The 20,052-nt window shown below is 38.7% G+C and overlaps 1 protein-coding gene across 1 annotated transcript in view; it reads left to right on the plus strand.

Moving 5' to 3' along the window:
* The first annotated feature begins 4,958 nt into the window (after window positions 1-4,958).
* The window catches only part of LOC138738637 (sodium/potassium-transporting ATPase subunit alpha), a 38,433-nt gene continuing 23,339 nt past the window's right edge, over window positions 4,959-20,052 (plus strand). The window contains exons 1-3 of the mRNA XM_069889231.1: window positions 4,959-5,096; window positions 17,068-17,187; window positions 17,280-17,339. Of these exons, the coding sequence (XP_069745332.1) occupies window positions 5,085-5,096; window positions 17,068-17,187; window positions 17,280-17,339 (192 nt within the window). The 5' untranslated portion in view covers window positions 4,959-5,084. The remainder of the gene's footprint in view (window positions 5,097-17,067; window positions 17,188-17,279; window positions 17,340-20,052) is intronic.

Raw genomic sequence — 20,052 nt, forward strand, 5'->3', positions numbered from 1 at the left:
TACTTATAATACACCCCTACTGTGTGAATCTGTCTTCTAAGTTTTTTCCTAGCAAGCTTAATCTTCAATGCCAAAAATGTTAACTTTTAAAATACAACTCACCATTGAGATTCTGGCAATTTTCTTGTCTCTATTCATTCATGTGCCAAAAATAATTAATTAAAAGGGGTTCAATTTACTCAAGTTTAAAGCATTTGAATATTTGTAGATCTGAACTAAAACTGGTGTGGCTAAATTTTCAAACTGTTAGCTGAACTACTTATTGGCTCCAGGCACTGAGGAAAAATCACTCTTCAATGTTCCCCACTAGCTATATAAGATCTTATTTAGACCCCACCTGCTATATAAGTCTTTAGTTTTACTTCACTTTGAATAATGTGTTCTGTTCTGATTACCTTAGTATAAGAAGGGTGTCGATGCCATGCAAAAGAGATTTACAAGGATGCTGCCTGGATTGAAGAGCATGCTTTGTGAGGATAGTTTGAGTGAACTTGGGCTTTTCTCCTTGGAAAGACAGAGCATGGGTGGTGACCTGATGGAAGTATATGAGAAGCATTGATCATGTGGGTGGCCAAAGGCTTTTTCCCAGGGCTGAAATACTGTCACTAACACAAGGGGGCATAGTTTTAAGATGCTTGGCAGAATTAAGGATTATATTATACATAAATATCTTTAAAAGAGATAGATTGTGGGGGTTTAGCGCAGATCACTTCACAAACAGATACACTTCACATCTCATTTAAACTGCAAGAGCTTTTCTGAACCAAGATATTCAGGCTCTATGACTTTGCAGAGACAATAGAACTACTTTGGAAAGAATTTCAAAAGCTGGTGCAAATGGAGATGTCTGGGCTCAAGTGCTGATAATGATCTTTCAAGGATTGGGTTTAAAGCCTTGGGAGAAGTTGGTTTTTACAAGCAGAGAGAGAGGAAAGAAAAAACAGGATTTCTCAGAGGGAGAGAGAAGTCAGTTCTGCAGTAGCATTTTGAAGCTGCAACATGGCAAACTGGCAGGCTTGTTGAAAAACCCCATTTTGAAGACAGGTTGTGAATTCTGAGTTCAGTTTGTTGAAAACTCTTGTAGTCCTTACAAGAGGAAATGTCTGGAAAGAGTGTTTGTTTCTCCTGAAATAAGGTAAACAAGAGGAACTCTGTGATGACCTGGAAGAAGAGGTTATCATTTGGAAAATCCATGATGGGTCAAGTTTCTTCGGCAAAACACTGAAGCGACTGATTGGAGGAAATCAGTTTGTGTGTGACCAACAAGCAGCGAATCTCTCTGTCTGAAACTATTTAGTACCTTCCTGAGTGGTAACCATTTACCTTTAAGCACTAGAGCTGGTGAAAATGCATAAATGTTAAATTCTGTGCAGAGTATAAGGATTGCCTGATACCAGTGAACTTGGAGCAGTGAAAAGTGAATGATTGGACTATTAAAGCAAATAACATTTTTGAACATATACACATTACACACGTGCGTTTAGAATTAGAAGGGGGTTAAGTTAGGTGAAATTAATAGTAATAAGTTGAAATTTGATCCTGTTTTTATGTTTAAAGAAAATGAAAAGCAATTTTTGTATAAATAACCATTTGTCTTGGTGAATTTCTGTTGCTGCTGGGGTTTGAGGTCTTTGGCTCATAACAGCAGTAAGTTCATGGGAGATGTAAGAGGCAAAATTTCCACACAGAGTAATGGGTACATGGAATGTACAGCTGGCAACAGTGGTGGAGGAAGGTACAATAGGATTTTTCAAGACGTTATTGGATAGGTATATGGAGCTGAGAAAAATGTAGGGTTCTGCAGTCAGAAAATTCTAGGCAGTTGTTAAGAGGAGATTATTGGGTCAGCACAACTTGGGCTAAAGGTTCTGTACTGTGCCGTAGATTTCTATGTTTTATGTTCCATATTCTTGGACTTCTATGCTTGACATAGAAATGGAAACACAAGACAGGAAAAGAAATTATTCGTATTTGCTGTCTTTTTCTTATTAGTTCAATTGTTATAAAAGGACTGCTTTTATGAAAGATTTCCTTGCCCATCAGAAGGAGAAAAATCAGACAGTTATTGACGTAGACATCTTTTGAGATGTATGTCATGGAGTTATCCTCATTTTTAGCAGCATGGATATATTTGGTTCCAGTCCCAGATCACTAATCCCTCTTGAAGAATCCAGCAGGGGAAAAAATTAATAAACAATATTCTAGATCCTGTTTATGCTCACGTAACAATCGGTTCCATTAATTTTCTTTCTAAATAAAGATTAATCTTTTTCTTCTATTGGAGAAATCTCTTGAAATTAAGGATATTTTAATGTGATGGGCCAATGTGGGGAACACAAGCTTCCCTTTGGATGGCGATGAAAGTGCATGATGGGAGAAGATGGGAAGGTGGGTAGATGGACAGATGATGTGCTCTTTCCACATCCTTCCAATGGATGGACTTTGGGGTTCTTATTGCATTCCTAATTGCTCCCCTTTTCTTTGAGTGGTCCTGAGCCAGAAATTCCCAAGAGTAGGCAGGAATATTGGACATTTTCAAGGCTTTGAGAACATTTTTTCAGCTGTCTGCTGTCAATCTCTCCCATGACTGAGTTCAGAATAGAGTGCCTACTTGGGAGTACCCTGAATGATGTTGGGTATGTGTATAGCATGGCCCACCCAACAGATGAAATATGTATTTAAAAGCCTAACTTTTGAGGGACGTTGGTTTGGGAGAGGATATTGATATTCAACCAGTGAACCTTCCACTAGATTTGAGGAATTTTGTGGAGACAGCATTGCTATCTTCCCATGTGTATGCTTACTCCTTTGGTCCCCTTGAAATGTTTCCCATCTTTCTATAAATCTTTACCTTCTAGTTTTAGACTTCCCTCCCCATGACAATCCTGCCCCTCATGATTTTTATAAACTTCTATAAGATGTCCCCTTAACTTTCACTCCAGGGAAATGGTTCCTGCCTACTCCATCTCTCTTTACAATTTAAACCTTCCAGTCGGGGTAATGTCCTAGTCAATCTTTTCTGTATCCTCTCAAGCTGTCATGTTCCTACAACTGACCAACAGGGCAGCTTTCCAGCAAGATGGCAATGTCATGTGTAAACCAGATTATTCAGGAGTGGGTTTGATCCTCCAATCTTCTGGCAAAGGAAGTTGCTACCAGGGAACGATGCCTAATATGCAAAAATTCTGTTTTACTTTTGAGAATACTAGTTGTGCAGATTGTTCAGCTGAAACCTTTTTGTGACTTAAATATTCATCTCTTTAAGATAATGCCCGATTTTCTAATTTCAAGCTATTTTGGTTCCACTTCAGATTTCAAAGAGCCCAGTATTTTGTTGTTACTGATTACCTGCTGCAGTGAATGCATTAAAAAAATTATTTAAATATTTTTTCCAGATATGTAATTAATAAAAAATCTCATAAAACAATGTGTTTAAATTTAAAAATATTTCAATCATTGCATGATAGTTATTACCCCCCTCCCATACTCTCCCTCAACCCCCCACCACCAAGAAAGAAAAATTATAGTTGTATAAACTAAAGAAAAAGAAAAAAGAAGAATAGCTTCATGGATTGCTATTCAACATACAGGATTCAATAAAGTTTATCTGATCAATTGAGGGAAGATTAACCAGGTCTCAAAAGGCAGGAAGAACACCACTATATATTTATACCTAAAATTTGCATATATGAGCTCCAAATTTTCAAAAATACACCATATTTATTTCTCAATTTTCTCCAAGGGGATACATTTTTAAATTTATGCGTTCCATTTTCCCATACCCAAGTGTGAATCTGATTTCCAGGTCACTGCAGTACATTTCCTTGCCAATGCTATTGCTAGTTTAACAAATTTAATTTGGGATATTGATAGTTTCAACTTTAGTCTTGATCCTTCTATATTTTCCAATAAAAATAAATCTGAGTTATGTGGAAATACAATACCTGTAACTTGTTCTAAAAAAAATCCTAAATACACCCATGGGACATGACCAAGTAAGTTCCTGTCTCTTCACCACACCTGAAACATTGATCTGATAAACCTGATTTCATTCTATTCTATTTTTGTGGCATCAGGTATAACGGATGTACAAAAAAATTATATTGAACTAATCTGTACCTTACATTTTTTAATAGCCTTTGCCATCCAATCTCGACAGATGTGGTGGTGGTCGGGGAGAGGGGGGGCTTGCGCTTTCCTTTGCATTATTTAAATACCCATGTGTTCATCCATCCTGATTGATAACAATTGATGTTAAAAGATTAGCAAGCGCAGGGGGTTAGAGAAGTACATTTCCAGCAGAGGGCAAACAAAGACAGCAATTCCCATAAGCAATCGTCCTACTTGTGTGTGGGAAACAAACATTCCTCCCTCCCTCGGATTCGCTCGAAGAAGAGAGGGATTATGAATTAATGGAGCAAGAAATTTTGTCTTCGAAACACTCGTTCGCATTTTGTTTCCTAATTCTAAAATGCATCTCTATGTATCACCAATGTTTCTGCACGGATACAATGTCCATCACGTGTATGTATAATTCTTTTCTCCTCTGGCGAAGTTATACAGTAAATTGGCACCAGGTTTACTGTAAACTTATGGGAAGACACGGTCCTGAGCCACAGACACGAGTGTCCTTTGAACGTCGCCCGAGCCCTCCAGCGTGGCTCAAAGTCACGGGAACAGGTTGCCCTCAGCTGCTTTTTATGACTCGATAGCATTAAAATCTCGATGCCTCCGTGGAAAAGTTTGGAACCGCGTTCGTCAATGTCCCAACCTCGAAAAGGTCAGCGCAGATCCTGGCCGGGTCCGCGGAAAAAAAAGCCGAGCTCTGATTGGACAAGCCAGCCGCGCTGCCTTTCCAATGATTGGCAGACGGGCACTGCGCGTCCATTGGCGGTGATCGAGACGATGGGCGTGGAAAAGGCGGGTGAAATTATTTAAGAGCTGGAGCCCGCGTTCTTGCCACATTTCATCCGGTTCCGGTGGCGGCGGAGGAGGAGGGTTGGGCCACGTGGGGCAAACTGCTTCACTTCATAATTTAATTATTTTAAACTTTTATTTATAGTCCAGTCGCATTTGGAAGGAAAATGGGGAAAGGGGTAAGTGAAAGCGCTGCGGAGGGCGGACCGTCCCACCGGCCTTTGGGACGAGGTGGGGGTGGGAGGGGGTCGGTGGTATGAGGGAGGAGGCACAGGCCCTGAGGACCCGATGAAGGATCGGACAACTGGTCCAAGTTCTTCCCTGGGCACTGATCAGCCTCTGATTGCATGAAACTTCCGTGGGACAAGCGCATCTCTGAAGGGCCAGGGAAAGGGATTAAAGTTACTCATCCCAGTCGTGAGGTGTTAACGTGGGCCCCTGGTGGTGGTGGTGGTGGGTGGGGGTGGGGGTGGGGGGGGGGGGGGTGGATATTGCGCTTTCGTTGGCTTCCTGAGCAGGTGAGATCGTGCAAATACTTCTCAGTGTGTTGGATTGCAACATGTTGTGTGGGCAGAGTATTCATTTCTTTCCTGGTGAAGAAATTTTCATTTTTGTGGTAATAGAAATGTTGGGGAAACGGCCAATTGGTGAAATTGTAGGTGTCATTATTTCTAAACGGTTTCTTTCCTGCAGGAGCGATCTCATTGAACGAGAGAGGAGCACCCCTCCCAAAAAAAAAATCTAGGGCTGGAGGGCTTGAGTTATATGGGGAAGCTCCAGACTTTATTCCCTGGAGCATAGGAAACTGAGATGTGACCTTTATGGAGGTATACAAAATCAAACTGAACAGTCAGACTTTCCCACGGTAAACTGGAAGACATGGGTTTAAAGTGAGGGGGAAAGATTTAAAGGGGACTTCACAGAGGGAGCACTGAAATGAACTGCCAATGGAAATATTTGAAACAGGTGCAATTACGATGTTTGGATAGGCTAGGCAGGGGTTAGAGATGTGCCAAACACAAGCAAGCTCAGTTTGCTCACTGGGCAAATAAATGAGCTGGGCTGAGGGACCAGTTTTGTGCCATGCAAGTTTAAAAGCTGTATGTAACATTGAGAATGAGACACATGGGCCAGAATGTTTCTTGTCGGTTTGTGTATTTTTTTTAAACAAAAGAATGATTGTCAGCGCTTTAAGATTTTGCAAATTTTGTGACTTTGGCATAATTAACTTAGAAAAGAGGTTCAACAAAACATGGGTAGATGTGGAGATGCAATTTCAAAGGAGTTCTGGCACAGCTAATTGAAATAATACTGGTGGGGAGAATATCTTCTATAGGGACCCAGATACTTGTATCACTAAAATGAGTAGGGTTAAAGGATTGGTAACTATATAAACACCTTTCTCAACTCCAGAGTACACCAAAAATCTTGACAGGCCATCTGTATGTGTTCTACCTTGAAATGTGACTGTAAATTTAGGCACAACAAGCACTTCAAAGTGGGAGTTCGGATAAAATATCTTTGGTGTTCCTCAAAATAATATCAAGCGATCTTCCATAGTCTGTCTGCCTTGGAGGGCAGAAAAAATGTTGGTATGATATTTCATTTGAAATGAAGCACCAACTGTTTAGACTTTGTTTAATCTACTGCTTTAGGATTTGAACATACAGCCTTTGGTTTGAGAGAGAATGAGGAGGTGCGAGAATGTTAAAATGTTCCAATTTCACCTCCACACCTGAACACATTTCAGATTTTGATTTGTGTAGTTTTTGTGGTGTGAGATATAACTGATGTAAAAAATTGTTCCGTGTTCGCAGTTGCCACTTGACACTATCAAATTCCTTTCTTTGTTTAACCAAGTTTGCATTAAGCACTTTTCTGTCCTCCAGCTTGACTGGGCCATTATTTTCCCTGGCATATACATTCCCTCTCGATCCTGGTAACTCTAATCTTGACAGGAACCATCATGATCTTTGATCATCTGGTCTTCTGGGGCTGAGGGTCTGGTGGGCTCTCTTCACAAGCAAGTTTTCTTTGAATCTTCCTGTGGGATCCATTCCTCAAAAGTACTCCACTGGATCAGTCCCTTTTAGGTATTCCTTCGACTGAAATTCTCCATGTGATCGATTTTATCCAACAGCAGTTTTGTCCATATTCCACACTGTTGCATTTTGTTCCAGGGCCTTCAGTTTTTCATGAGCCATTATCAGGTAATTTTTGTCCTGGCCCACCAGAGTTGTCGTCAGGTTTTCATTTGCAGTGGTCATCACCGATATTTTGTCTGCTGCCTCTCTCAATGCATTTTCTACTTAGAAAATCGTCCACTCAATGTCTATTGTCTCCAGCAACTTTTTCAGATCGGTTGTCCAAAACCCCCCCCCCCGGTCTTTTCGAGTCTTCTCTGACATCATGGCAGCATCTTCTTCACTCCCTTGTGGACTTTCTGTGACTTTTGAACTTCTTCAGCCTTAGATTTTTGGGTCTTATTTTTCTTAAAACTGTCACTTTCTACTTTTTAAACACAAAATCTTGGATTCTCCTAACTTTGAATAGTCTTTTTAATCACTCTTCATGGAAAGCTCTTCTAACCCACATCAAACTAGATCCTTCACATGGCCACGCCGCTCTGAAGTAGATTTGAACAGAAAATTGAGGATGATGGGGGATATACAAATGAGGTTTAGGCGTGATGGTATTAGCAGTGAGACATGGGATTGAGGTTTACTCTTTTTTGCTGTTTTCTTGTCTATTGTAAACTTGGCTCGTGCTACTTGCATTAGAAATATTATTTTGTATTTAATATATAAAAATGATGGAGAAACTCAGCGAGCCCTGCATTATTTTGGAGCGCAATTTGCTGAGAAATGGGGGTAGTATTCCATTTGTTTACAATAGTATCTTTGTAAAAATATTTTGGTACTTGAGTAACTCCTTGATTATTTTATATAGTACTTTCATTGACTGTAGTTTCATGTAGGGGAAGCATGTGCTGAGGAGTTGTAAATAAACTTTATACATGTTATCAATGTGGTTTGAGGTTCTGGTTAGACTGAATGGAATTTCAGAAGACTGTTGAAGATGGTGAATTTGAAGCTTGCTTGTCATTTTGACCTTTGAGATTTTGTCATGTTTCTGCTACTGAGCACAGGCAGTACTAAAAGAACTTTTTATTTTGTGCTTTAACATATTTTTCCTGCATCTTTTTGTTCACACAATTCAAAGGTTGTCAGAATATGAAATATAAGGAGTTGGTAAAATAACAGGTTGGACAGTGCAAAATGTGCCTTTAAAGGCCAGCAATGTAAATAAACAAAATTTAACCTGTAGATTGGATATAGAGAAAAACTGGTCCCCTTGGGCTTATTTCTGTTACTGAATGTAATATTTGCTGATTTAATTTTTAATTCAGATATACAGCACGGTAATAGGCCCTACCAGCCCACAAACTCGTGCTGCCCAAATACACTAATTACCGTACAAATCAAGTACCCAGAGGAAACCTATGCAGAATGTACAAGCTCCTTGGAGCATTTGAACCTCGGTTGCTGACGCTGTAATAGCATTGTGCTCACTGCTACATAGACAGTGATGTCATTTCATTTGATTATTTTTGCTGCTTATTCTCTCTCATTACTTTGGGGGGGGTGAAAATACTTTCCCTGTTTGTCACTCCTTTTTTCAATGGGGATCCAGATTTCAGATATTTACATGAAAAGCATATTGCCTGTTTTCATTTCTAAATGCCTCATTTTAATTTTAGGATTATTGGTTTGCGTCTTGCATTAATTTCCCTGCAGCTACTCTGTTCTATTTAAATGTTATCATTTAAATGTCTAATTTTAATCCCTTGACTTTCCTAATGAGGTTATCAAGCAAAGTTTATGCAACTCATCAATTTAGTTTTGATGTTCTATTAAGTGTCCAAAATGTACATCTTTGCTAGGATATAGTGCCATAACTGAGCACTATACTCCAGATTGAGTCTGGCCAAGTACAATCTAAGCATCTTGCTTGTGTACATAGACCTGTGAAGGTACCAGGACATATGGAGTCATTAGTGAATTGTATGTATCTCAATAAATGGAGTTGAGAACATTATGAAATTATATTGCATCTTTTCCTTTAAAGCTTTGGATAAGTTGCATGTAGAGGAAGTTATTGAAATGCACAATGGCCCTTAGTTGCAATATAAGGAAGTAGTGTTTGGTATGTTTTTTTCATGGAACAAATGTTGGAGGGAGGATTTTAGAGGTGCACAAGATCATGACACACTTTGGTAAATTGTTCCTATTGGATGATTTAAAATTGTGGGGTTTTGACCAAGGGATGCAGTTGAGGATACAAATGTTAGCAAGAACCTGTTAAAACACTAATGGGTGATGATTTGGATGTGCTTCCTGTGAGGCCCATGGTGGGTGATGTAAAGGAAATTGAAGGAAATAAACTTTCAAGGCAGTACAGTTAAAAATACTGAAGAAACTCAGCAGGCCATGAAGCATCAATAGAAAGCAATTGGCAGTTGACATTTCAGGCCTGCTTCCTTCTTCAGGAGTGCGAGAAATCCGGCAGATGCATGAATAATTTTTTTGGGGGGGTGAGGGAGTGAAAGAGCACAGGCGAACAGGAATAGGTGAATACAGGTGGGAGGAGGAAGTGATAGGGTGAGTTGGGAGGCAGCTAAGAGAAATAGCTCTGATAGGAAAAAATGGGGCTGAGGAGCTGGAAGAGAGTGGAGACAGAAGGATAATGGAAAGAGAAAGACTAGGGAAGAGGGTTAATGAAAATTAAAGTTGGTATTGATGCTGTCTGATTGGAGTCTACCATGATGAGGTGTTGCTCCAGTTTACGTGACCTTTGCTTGGCTGAACTTGGGGGATGGGCAGACATTTCAGTGCAGGGTTGGGAATTAAAATGGTGGACCACTGGGAGGTCCTTGCTTTTGCAGCAGACAAAGCGAATGTGAATAATGAAGTAGACCCCCAGTCTGCATCCATTCTCCCCAATGTAGAGGAGGATGCATTTGGGAGTACCAGATGTAGTAAATGATTTGCTGTATGGATAGAACAGTGCATAGGGCTAGCTAGATGGCTTGACAGAGAACCAATTTTGGTCTTGATTGTAATAACTCATTTCATATACTTTTGGAATTCAGAATGGTGAGCATTCATGGCAGAAAAGCCATTTGGAGAAGCATACAAATAAATTTTTAAATTTAGACATGCATCACAGCAACAGGCCATTTTGGCCCATGAGTCCTTGCTGCCCAATTTACACCCAATTAACCTACACCCCCAGTATGTATTGAATGGTGGGAGGAAACCAGAGCACCTGAGGGAAAACCCACGCAGACACGGGGAGAGCGTACAAACTCCTCACAGCCCACCATTTGAACCCCGGTCCTAATTGCTGGCACTGTAAAAGCATTGTTGCTTCAACCATGCTGCCCAATCATGAACCCATTCAAGGACATTACTTTGATGGCGGATGGGAATGAAGTTGAAAATTGTATCTTTGATTATTAAATGCTGAGAAATGGACTTTCAGTTAAATGATGGTTTGTACATAATGCAAGCTAAGGCTGAGACAAAACAGGGAAATGTGTGCAGCATTTAATTTTGTGCTGCGTTTTAGCAATTTGATTAAGAATCACATTTGGTAACTAAATCCTTTTCATTTTAAAAATCTGATTTTGTTGCATTCTTTGTGAGAGACTGGGGTGTTCATATATGCTTTGCAAATCTTTGTACTTCATTTTTTTCAAGGGAGTATTGAGACCTTGAAAATTGCATTGTTTCTATGATCTGTAAGGGAGTATCTACTGGTTTTGCCTGCTAAATATTTTTAATAAAATAAATGCACATTCCATAGAAGAAAAGTAATTATTCAGGCAACTTTATTTCAGTCTGAACTTTCAGTCTGAACTGAGATTCTTTCTACCTTTACTGAAAGTACTAGTTTAAAACCATCTGGCTGTTGGAGAATGTTGCTCTAATCTGAAATTGCTGGACTTGACCACATTGAAGACAAAAATAATACAGGGTGAGATGTCAAATTAACTAGCAGTAATAGACTTTTTTTTATTCCCAGACTTTGGCTTTTGCAATTGCAGTTGTTGGTGTTGTTTGTGATAATGGGAATAGAATCTTCAAGGGCTGCAATGCTTGTATGAGCAGAGAAAAAAAATAAACTTGAATTTTTACACTGATGTTTATGGTGATCCTCCAAGGTTGCTCCATTCCTTAAGAAATTAGTACCATAGTCCTTCACAAATGAGTAAGCACGAAAATCTGCAGATGCAGTGATGGAAGTAAAACACATTAAATACTTCATATCGCAAATATAATGAATGTTTCAGGCTTGAGCCCTTCAAAATATTGGTTATGTATCTTTATATTTGCGATATAATGTATTCTGTTTAACTTACTGAGTTTATCCAGCATTGTTTTTAACTTTTGTGCTTCACAATTGGTAATTTGTGAGATTAAAGTGTGATTTATCCCTGGAGCCGCCTGATAGCACTGTATGGGCTTAAAGTGCCTGTAGAATTGGTTTAGCAATTCTTTTTGCTGTGAGGGACATGTGGAGGTCTGTAACTGAGGTAGCAGTGCCCATATTCAACAACTCAGGCCTTGAGGATGCCTGCTCCGAGGGAGCGCAGGGCGGGAGAGTACCTGTCCAGAAGGAGAAGCCATGTGAGAACCTATGCTGGGCTCAGTGGCCAAAGGGCTACCACCAGGCTGCTGACAACTGGGTATTGGGACCTGGAAATGAGAGCTTGTTGATCTTCAGGCATTGATGGCTTCTTAAATGCATTGGGGGTTTGGGACGAAGGAGAGGGAATTGGATGCCTGGTTCATTGCTGGTATGTACAGGAGGCCCTGCAGATATGGATGTTACTGGGACACAAGGGTTTGTGGGGGACTCTTGTTTGCTTTTCTTTCTCATTTTGATGGTGGTACTGGGCTTCTGGCTCCTTTGTGTAGAAGGAAAATAAAACCTACTTTGTTAACATGATAATAAAGGAATCTTGAGTGAGGATAGAAAAACTGAAGTTCATAACGGTTTATTATTTAAGAGCTACATGTCAAGCTAATGTTAATCTGGTCTCTCAGCCACTGCCCTTTTTCACACACACCCCTCCACAAATGGCAGGATGTGAAGATTGTTGTTGTTTCTAAAATTGAGTGAGTGACCCGTTACAACAATTGGTTGGGATTTTACAGCTGACGCACATTGATTTTTGCTAAAACTGTTTTTTGCCTGGACCTGTAATTTCCCTCCAATTAATGACCACTTTGACTTGATTAGTCATCAGAGAGGAGTAAAACTCGAAAGTCTGCAGACACTGTGATTATAGTAAAAATGCAAATGTTGCCAATGTCCATGGGAGATAAAGAAATATTACTGATGCTTCGGACCTGAGCCCTTCATCAAGGTGTAAGCAAAAAACAGAAAGGGAAATCTATATTTTAAAAGCTGGTGAAAAGCAAAGAATGGGAGGGTGGGGGGGGGGGGAGAGAAGAGTATAAATCAATAAACAAAAGGTGTTAATTGGATATAACACGAGGAAAGGTGAGAATTGATAGGGGTATGGGGAAAGAAATGGGGGGCAAAGGGAAGAGAGCAGCAGAGCTCAAGGAAAGTTGAAAGGGAAAAGATGAGGGGCTAACAGAAACTGGAGAAGTCGATGTAATGCCATGTGGTTGGAGGATGCTCAGATGAAATACTGTACATGTTGTCCTCCAATTTTTGAGTGGTCTCAGTCTGGCAGTGCACGAGACCATGGACAGGCATGCCAGTGAGGGAATGGGGCAGGGAATTGAAATGATAGCAGATCCATCCTATTGTTGCTGACAGAGTCAAGGTGCTCAATGAAGTGATCTCCCCGTCTGTGTCCAGTCTCCCTGATTTAGAGGGCACAGTGGGAGCACTGGATGCAGTTGGTGACCCCTGCAAATCATAAGTGAAGTATTGCTCCACTTGAAAGGACTGTTTGGGAGCACCAAAACTGTCATCAATGTAGTGAAGGAGTCTAGCCTTGTGTAGGCTTAGAGCAGAGACTGCTCCACATAGCCAACAAAAAGGCTTTTCTGGCATCTACCAATCCTTATAGGTGCCAGATGCTCGGAATTTTACTGTATGTGTGAGAACAAAAAAATTATTTTTAATTGGGGGTGGATAAAGTCAGCTGCTGTATCTTATTCAGTAATTCTAAAATCAGGATGGGGAAATAAAATGAAAGGGTGAAAAACAGTTCTATTCTAATTTGAATGTGATGCCAGAAAGGCTGAGATGGGCACAGGAAAATCAAGAAGCCATTTATAAACACATTCTATTTGGTAAAGGTTCCATTATTGGAATGTAATACTAAATTTAGAATGTAACATGCATGGGATTCTTTAACGTTGTCTACCGTAAGGAAGACAGAGTCACCATTTTGTCTAGCGCCCCTCACAGAAATGAGGCCCCAGCGTGGAATGAACTTGCAGCTCCTGGTTTACAAGACCAGTGGTCTCACCACTGAGCTATGGGGCCTCTTCTGTAATTAATTATTTCTGGAGGTACCATTGACATGTCACACAATATTTTTCTGAGCATATGAAAATGTTAAAAAAAAATTGTTGCTAGAAATAACAGAATGCTGGAAATATTCAACTTCATTGTTTGTGGTTTGTTTTGCAAGCAGTTCAGCTAGTCATCTCTTGCATAGGACATGTTGGACACAGTACAGACATGCAAAGTTGTAGCAAGAGGTTAGATGAAGAGATCTCAGCAGCATCTGAAAAGGGACCAAAACTCCAAGATTAAAAAGTCTGGATGGAGTCTTTAACCTGAACCTATAATCTTTTTAGAAGTCTAATATTTATTTAGAGCAGTGGTTTTCAAACTGTTCCTAAACTCGCATTCCTCCGTAAGCAATCCCTATGCCATAAGTGTGCTGTGATTGGTAAAGGATTACTTATGGTGGCATGTGAGTGGGAAGGGAAGGCTGAGAAACACTACTCTGACTCAATTGTTACTGAAATATTTTGCTTGAGAAAAATTGTTATTGGCCCATTTCCTTTGGTGTTATGAAACCTTGAACATAACAAGTCCATTACGTATGAGTAAAACTGATTTTCAAACTTTTTTCTTTGCACTCACACACCACCATAAGCAATCACGTACTAATCACAGAGCACTTAAGGCATAGGGATTGCTTAAGGTGGAATGTGAGTTTAGGGAGGCAGTTTGAAAACTGCTGGTTTAGAGAAAACTTGCAATTAAATCAAAATACTTAAATGAATAAAACAACAAATTGTTTCTCATAGGTATGTAGTACCAATAAATACAAAATGGAAGAGGTTAGGAAATGTAATCAGATGTTGGATTGTGAACTCTTAGCTTAAAGATGAAGGAAGCATCAAGAGGAAATTCTGAAAGTTGGGGCCAAGAGAGTTAAAGGGTAATGAGGAATACTCGTTCAGCCAGAGTCGGGGGATGCAAAAACTCGTTCAACCAGAGCCAGGGGAATGTAATTGAGGTTGAAGTCTCAAAGCTGCAGGGCTGGAGGGAAAAGCAAGGATAGGAAGGAATTTGACATTTTTACTCTGGATAAAAGATTATCAGCCTTCTCTATACTTCCTGTAATTTTACAAGCTATCAAGTTGCCCCAAAACTTAAGGCCACAGAGGTCTAGGGCAAAAGCAGTGAGATTCTGCTGCAACTGTACAGTGCAATGGTGAGGTCGCACCTGGAAAACTACAGTTCTGGTCTCCTTTCTTGAGGAAGGATACGCTAGCTTTAGTTCAAAGGAGTGTTCACCAGGTTGATTCGAAAGATGAGGGGGTGTTATTCCATGAGGAGAAATTGAGTGACCTGAAACTATTCTCGCATGAATTCAGAAGAATGATAGAGGATCTTGTATAAATGTACAAAATGGTGAAAGGAGTAGATGAGCTATAGACAGGAAAGTTGTTTTCACTGGTAGGTGCGGTTAGAAATAAGAAATATAGATGGTCACAGATTTGGAAGAGTAGATTTAGGATGGAAATGAGGAGGAACTCTTTTTTCCAGTGAGTCGTGGATCTATGGCATTCTCTGTGCAAGGAAGCCATAGGAGCTGCCTTGTTTAATATATTGAGACCATCTTTTGCACAGTAGGGGAATTAAGAGTTGTAGGGAAAAGACTGGTAGGTCTCCATGGTCTGATCCACCATTAATTAAATGGCTGAGCACGATCTATAAGCCAGACTTGTCCTTCCCACAACAGGTTCCACTGTAATTTAATGCGAGGCATGTTGGCCTGGACAAAGGGCTCACAACATTTACTAGTAGATTAGATGATTTAGTGGAGATGATTTTTGGAATATTTTTCACAAGTTCTATAAAATCCATGGTTTGGATAGTCCAGATCTGAGATGTACAAAGGGCAGGAGCATTGATGCCTTGAAAACTCAGCTGTGTACTAAATTTCACATTTTGATATTAAAATGTATTTTTCTTTGACTGCTAAAGACTGTGTGCATACTAAAGATGATGCCTGCTTTTTATTGAAAGGTGGCTTGAGTTAAGAGAAGTTGCCCCTTTTTTTAAGCTTGACGATTAGAAAAACTATAATTTTAAACAATGACACCTTGGTGAATTCTGTTGTTCTGAAGCAACCACATCATCCGAAGAATTATTCTGGTTAACCTAAGTGGATTAATTTTTAGTTAGTAACACAGTTAGCACACAAATATCACCAAAACCCAATAGAGATGTCCCTACTTTTGTATTCTACCTCCACAATAAAAAAAATCAGCATGACATTTGGTTCCCAGCTCTTTCTGACGCTGCGTATTTATTTCTGCTCTCTGATAGCCTGAAATTAAAATGCTCGCCAGAACTTATCAAGATCTTAAAAATTGATTCTATTTTGCCATTTTTTTCCTGCCAAAGTGCATATTTTTGCATTCTCTTATGTTACCTTGTGTACTTGCTTAAACTGTCCACATCGTGTGGCATCTTCCATGTCCTTTTAAAAGCTCATCTTCCCATCAATCAAAACAAAAACACAGCATTAATAAGTGAGTTGTTAATAGAAACTGCAAATGGTTGAGGACTTGGGACTAATCTCTTCAACTGCCCCAACATCTGAAAATTATTCCTTTTGCCTTCCATCCATAAATTAGTTTACTTTCAAAGTTACCCTTCATAATCAGATGCTATAGAGCAGCCATTTTGGACCTTTATTTGGCTCTTGCCCCCCCCCCTGACTTCCTACCCCCATTAAGATGACAAGAAACCAGAGCATTTAACATGCAAATTTTTAATTCTGAAAATAAACTTAAAAAATAATATAATTTCCTGGGGTTTAGCAATGCAGTCTAGATTGCTGTAAAAAGTATAACAGCAGTCATTAACTAAAATTCATGTCACAAATCTATGACCAAAACTTAATGGCATTGAGAAAATGACTAGAGATTTGATTTTTTTTTTCTCTGAGTGTACTTGCTGAGGAATGGCCTGGATATGGGTGGGAGGGAAGAAGAAAAAAAGCTGGGAAAGTGTTGGTGGGAGGAGAGAAGCAAGGGAACTGGGAAGTGGAGGAAAGGAAATGGGGATGGCAAAAGAAAGGGGGAGATAGGGGAGGGGCCCAGAAGAAACTGGAGGTTGATATTAATACCATCTGGTTGGAGAGTCCAGATGGAATGTTAGGCGTTGTTCCTCCAATTTGCTGGTGTCCTTGGTTTGGCAGTGCAGGAGGCTATGGACAGACATGTTGATGAGAGAGTAGAGCATGAAATTAAAATACTGTCCACTGGCAATTAATAGTATTGAACTAACTGCTATGCTATCTATGCTGCCCACATTTCCTAATTTTTGAAAACAATAACTGTTCGGAAAAGCATAATTTTAAACATTTTTCTTCTTGAGCTAAATATAGGTCTTGCAAAGCCTTGAGTCATGAACATCAATGACTCATGAACATCAATCTATCTTGCAAATATCCTCAAATCTATTTGGGATGGGTAGCAGTTCTCTGTATGGTATGAAGAGGCCTACAAAGTATTAACAATCTAGCAATTGCTGAGATGACCAGTAAAATTATTTTTGTTGCTGAAGTAGATTTTTCACTATAATTTGTGACTAAATCCATTTAATATGTTCAAATTGTTTTCTTTCTAGGCTGCAAGTGAGAAGTATCAGCCCGCAGCAACATCAGAAAATGCCATTAATTCAAATAAAAAGTCGAAAAGCAAGTCGAAGAATAAGGACATAGATGAACTTAAGAAAGAAGTGACATTGGTATAGACATTTTTTGAGCATATACTTTTTGAGATCTTCCTGATTAATTTGAAATATTTGAGATGATCTAATGCTCAATTTCTATTTTACAGGACGATCATAAACTGAATTTGGATGAACTACAGCAGAAATATGGTACAGACCTGACACGGGTAAGTGTACTCCAAGATAGTTTTTATAATTATTCTACTTGGTAATTTTTTTATTAATAGGATAGCATGGCTCTTTCCTAAATTTTTATCTGTTCAATTTTAATATTGTGTTTTACCCTTGATTATTTATTTCTACATTGCTGTAGTTCTCTTGTTTTCCTGGATGTGTTTCCTATCAAAATAGGAATCAATCGCATTTGGACTTCCACAGTTTCCATCCATAGATCCATTCATCATTCTGGATGTGGCTTTTTGTAGATTTAATATTCAATTTACGACTTAGCTCATTGACAAGTTTTTAAGATTTTTTAAATTGAGTTTAACATATAATTCCTACGTACACAAGTCAATAATAAAACAAAAAGCAGATCATATATACATATGGATAGAAAATAAGTAAAACTACATTAGACTATCCCTTGATCTAAACAAAAGGCAAGTTCTGTCTAATTTATTGAAATGATCTGACAACCATATTAAAACTCCTATTTAACAAGTTAATCAAAAAAACCAAAAAAAATTAAAACTAAATCTAATCTATCCCCTCCCACTAATCAAGGTTACCTTGTAGAAAAGGATGTAAAGATATGGATCAAATAGTGACCTTCAGACACCAGACAAAATCACCAGAGCATCTAAACTTCTTAATCTTCCAATCATGGTAATATTCTATGATTGACCCCCACATCTTTTAAAATTGAAACTTCTTGACTTTAATGTTGTATCATATTTTCTCCAAGCTTAAATAGGACATATATCCTATAACCATTGTGTTTGGGTAGGTGAAGAGTCATCTTTCCAATTCATTAAAATTGCTTATCTAACTATCAACATGATGAAAGCTAACATTTTCTCCTGGATTGCAGACAGGTATATCCAGTTCGTGAGAAAAGCCAAACAAGTCATTGAAAGGGCATGGTTCTATTTTGATCTTAAAAATCATTGATAAAGTTTGGAAAATGTTTCCCAAACTCTTACTAAATTGGGACACTCCCAAAACATGAATCAGTGAAGCTTCATAAATTTTACACTTCTCACATAGTGGATCAACATCTGAATAAAAATGAGATAATTTGTGTTTGTGTTTGGACCTGTGTATGCTATGTACCACCTTAAATTGTAAAAAAAAACAATATCTTGCACTAAATGAGGAATCATTAATCAAATTTATTGAAATAAAATTTTTTTGGTATTAATCAGATTAAAGTGCTATTATCAGAATGGTCATCCTTATTCGAATGATTGGGCATACCAATTCAATGAAAATGAACATTTTACTTAAATTTTTGTACCTTTTTCAAGCCTTTCCAATTTTCATTTCTAAATCCTCCTTTAACTCATTAGATTTGGTTATTTCTTCATACTGCAAGAAAAACAACCACATATAAATAAAGCACATCTTCAAAAGACTAAAAGGAATGGGGGATCATCAGCTCCAAATTTTAGATTTTATTATTGTGAGATTAATATATGTAATTTTATTATTACATTTTGATAAATTAGTGAATTTCTCTTCTTGGGTAGAAATGGAACTGAAGCTTTCGGGGGAAAAAAAATCACCTATGTTGTCAATTTTAGGTTCCTTTTTACCCTTTTTCTTTTCTAAATTGACACATAATCTGATCATGAGAAATGGGTTGAGAATATGGGCTCAATTTAGAAGATTCTTTTGGTGTTACACTCCCCAGCAACAATTGAGATACATAAATGAATGGGTTAAATTTAACACAAAATTTATTATCAAACTAACAATAATAGAATTAACCTGATAAACTTAACACCTGAACACCAGCCTCAATGGCAACTCTGTGAAGAACAGATTATTACACAGTGCATGTGGGGGGGGTATATAAAAAAAAAAACCCAGACCATTACAGTCCAAACTCATAAGCCCTGAAAAATCAATAGAATTCCCAAAACAAAACCCCCAAATAAGTCACGTCAAGTCTGCCAGTCAAGAAGGAACAGCTCACGGATCTGGTCTCCAGGCTTGGGATTATTTGTTTCCTTGCCCGCTGGTGTTTTAGTTTGAGGTTGTATCCAGATGACCGTGACCCCTATGGACTTCCAACCCTCTTGGGAACACAAGACTTGTGTGAGTTTCGAATGTGGCAACAGCCACTTTTACTTCCTTCAGCTGATTGGGAATGTAATTTTAATATAACATTTTCAGATGAAGATTGGTACTCTACTCTTAGCTTGAATTAGCAAGATCAAATGAGGGCTTTTTATTTAAAAAAAAAATGTTGTTCAAATCATGCAGTTTAAAATTCCCATCCCTTAAGCATAAACAAATTCCTGACCTCTCTCTCGCACTCTCCTTCCTAAGCTTCATTTTTTGTGCATTTTCCCTACCTTGCACCAATGCCCCTTCCCTCCTCCAAATTAATGCAACACTATTACTTGATTCTTGTTCATATCTGACTCTGTCTGTAAGGAGTTTAAGTTCTCCCTGTGTCTGCGTTGGTTTTCTCCAGCTACTCAAGTTTCCTCCCACCCTTAAAATTATACGGGGGTTGTAGGTCATTTGAGTGTAATTGGACCAGAAGTGCCTGTTACCATGCTGTATCTTTAAGTTTTAAATATGTTTCACTGACAAGCCATCCCACTTTGACTCTTGCTTGTTTTTCTTGATGCTTGTACAAGCTTTGTTCCAGTAATATTTGGTAATTTGGAGGACTGAGTGTAGCATTTTCCAGTATCAACCACTAAG

Source organism: Narcine bancroftii, chromosome 7 (assembly GCF_036971445.1).
Source record: "Narcine bancroftii isolate sNarBan1 chromosome 7, sNarBan1.hap1, whole genome shotgun sequence".
Taxonomy (NCBI): domain Eukaryota; kingdom Metazoa; phylum Chordata; class Chondrichthyes; order Torpediniformes; family Narcinidae; genus Narcine; species Narcine bancroftii.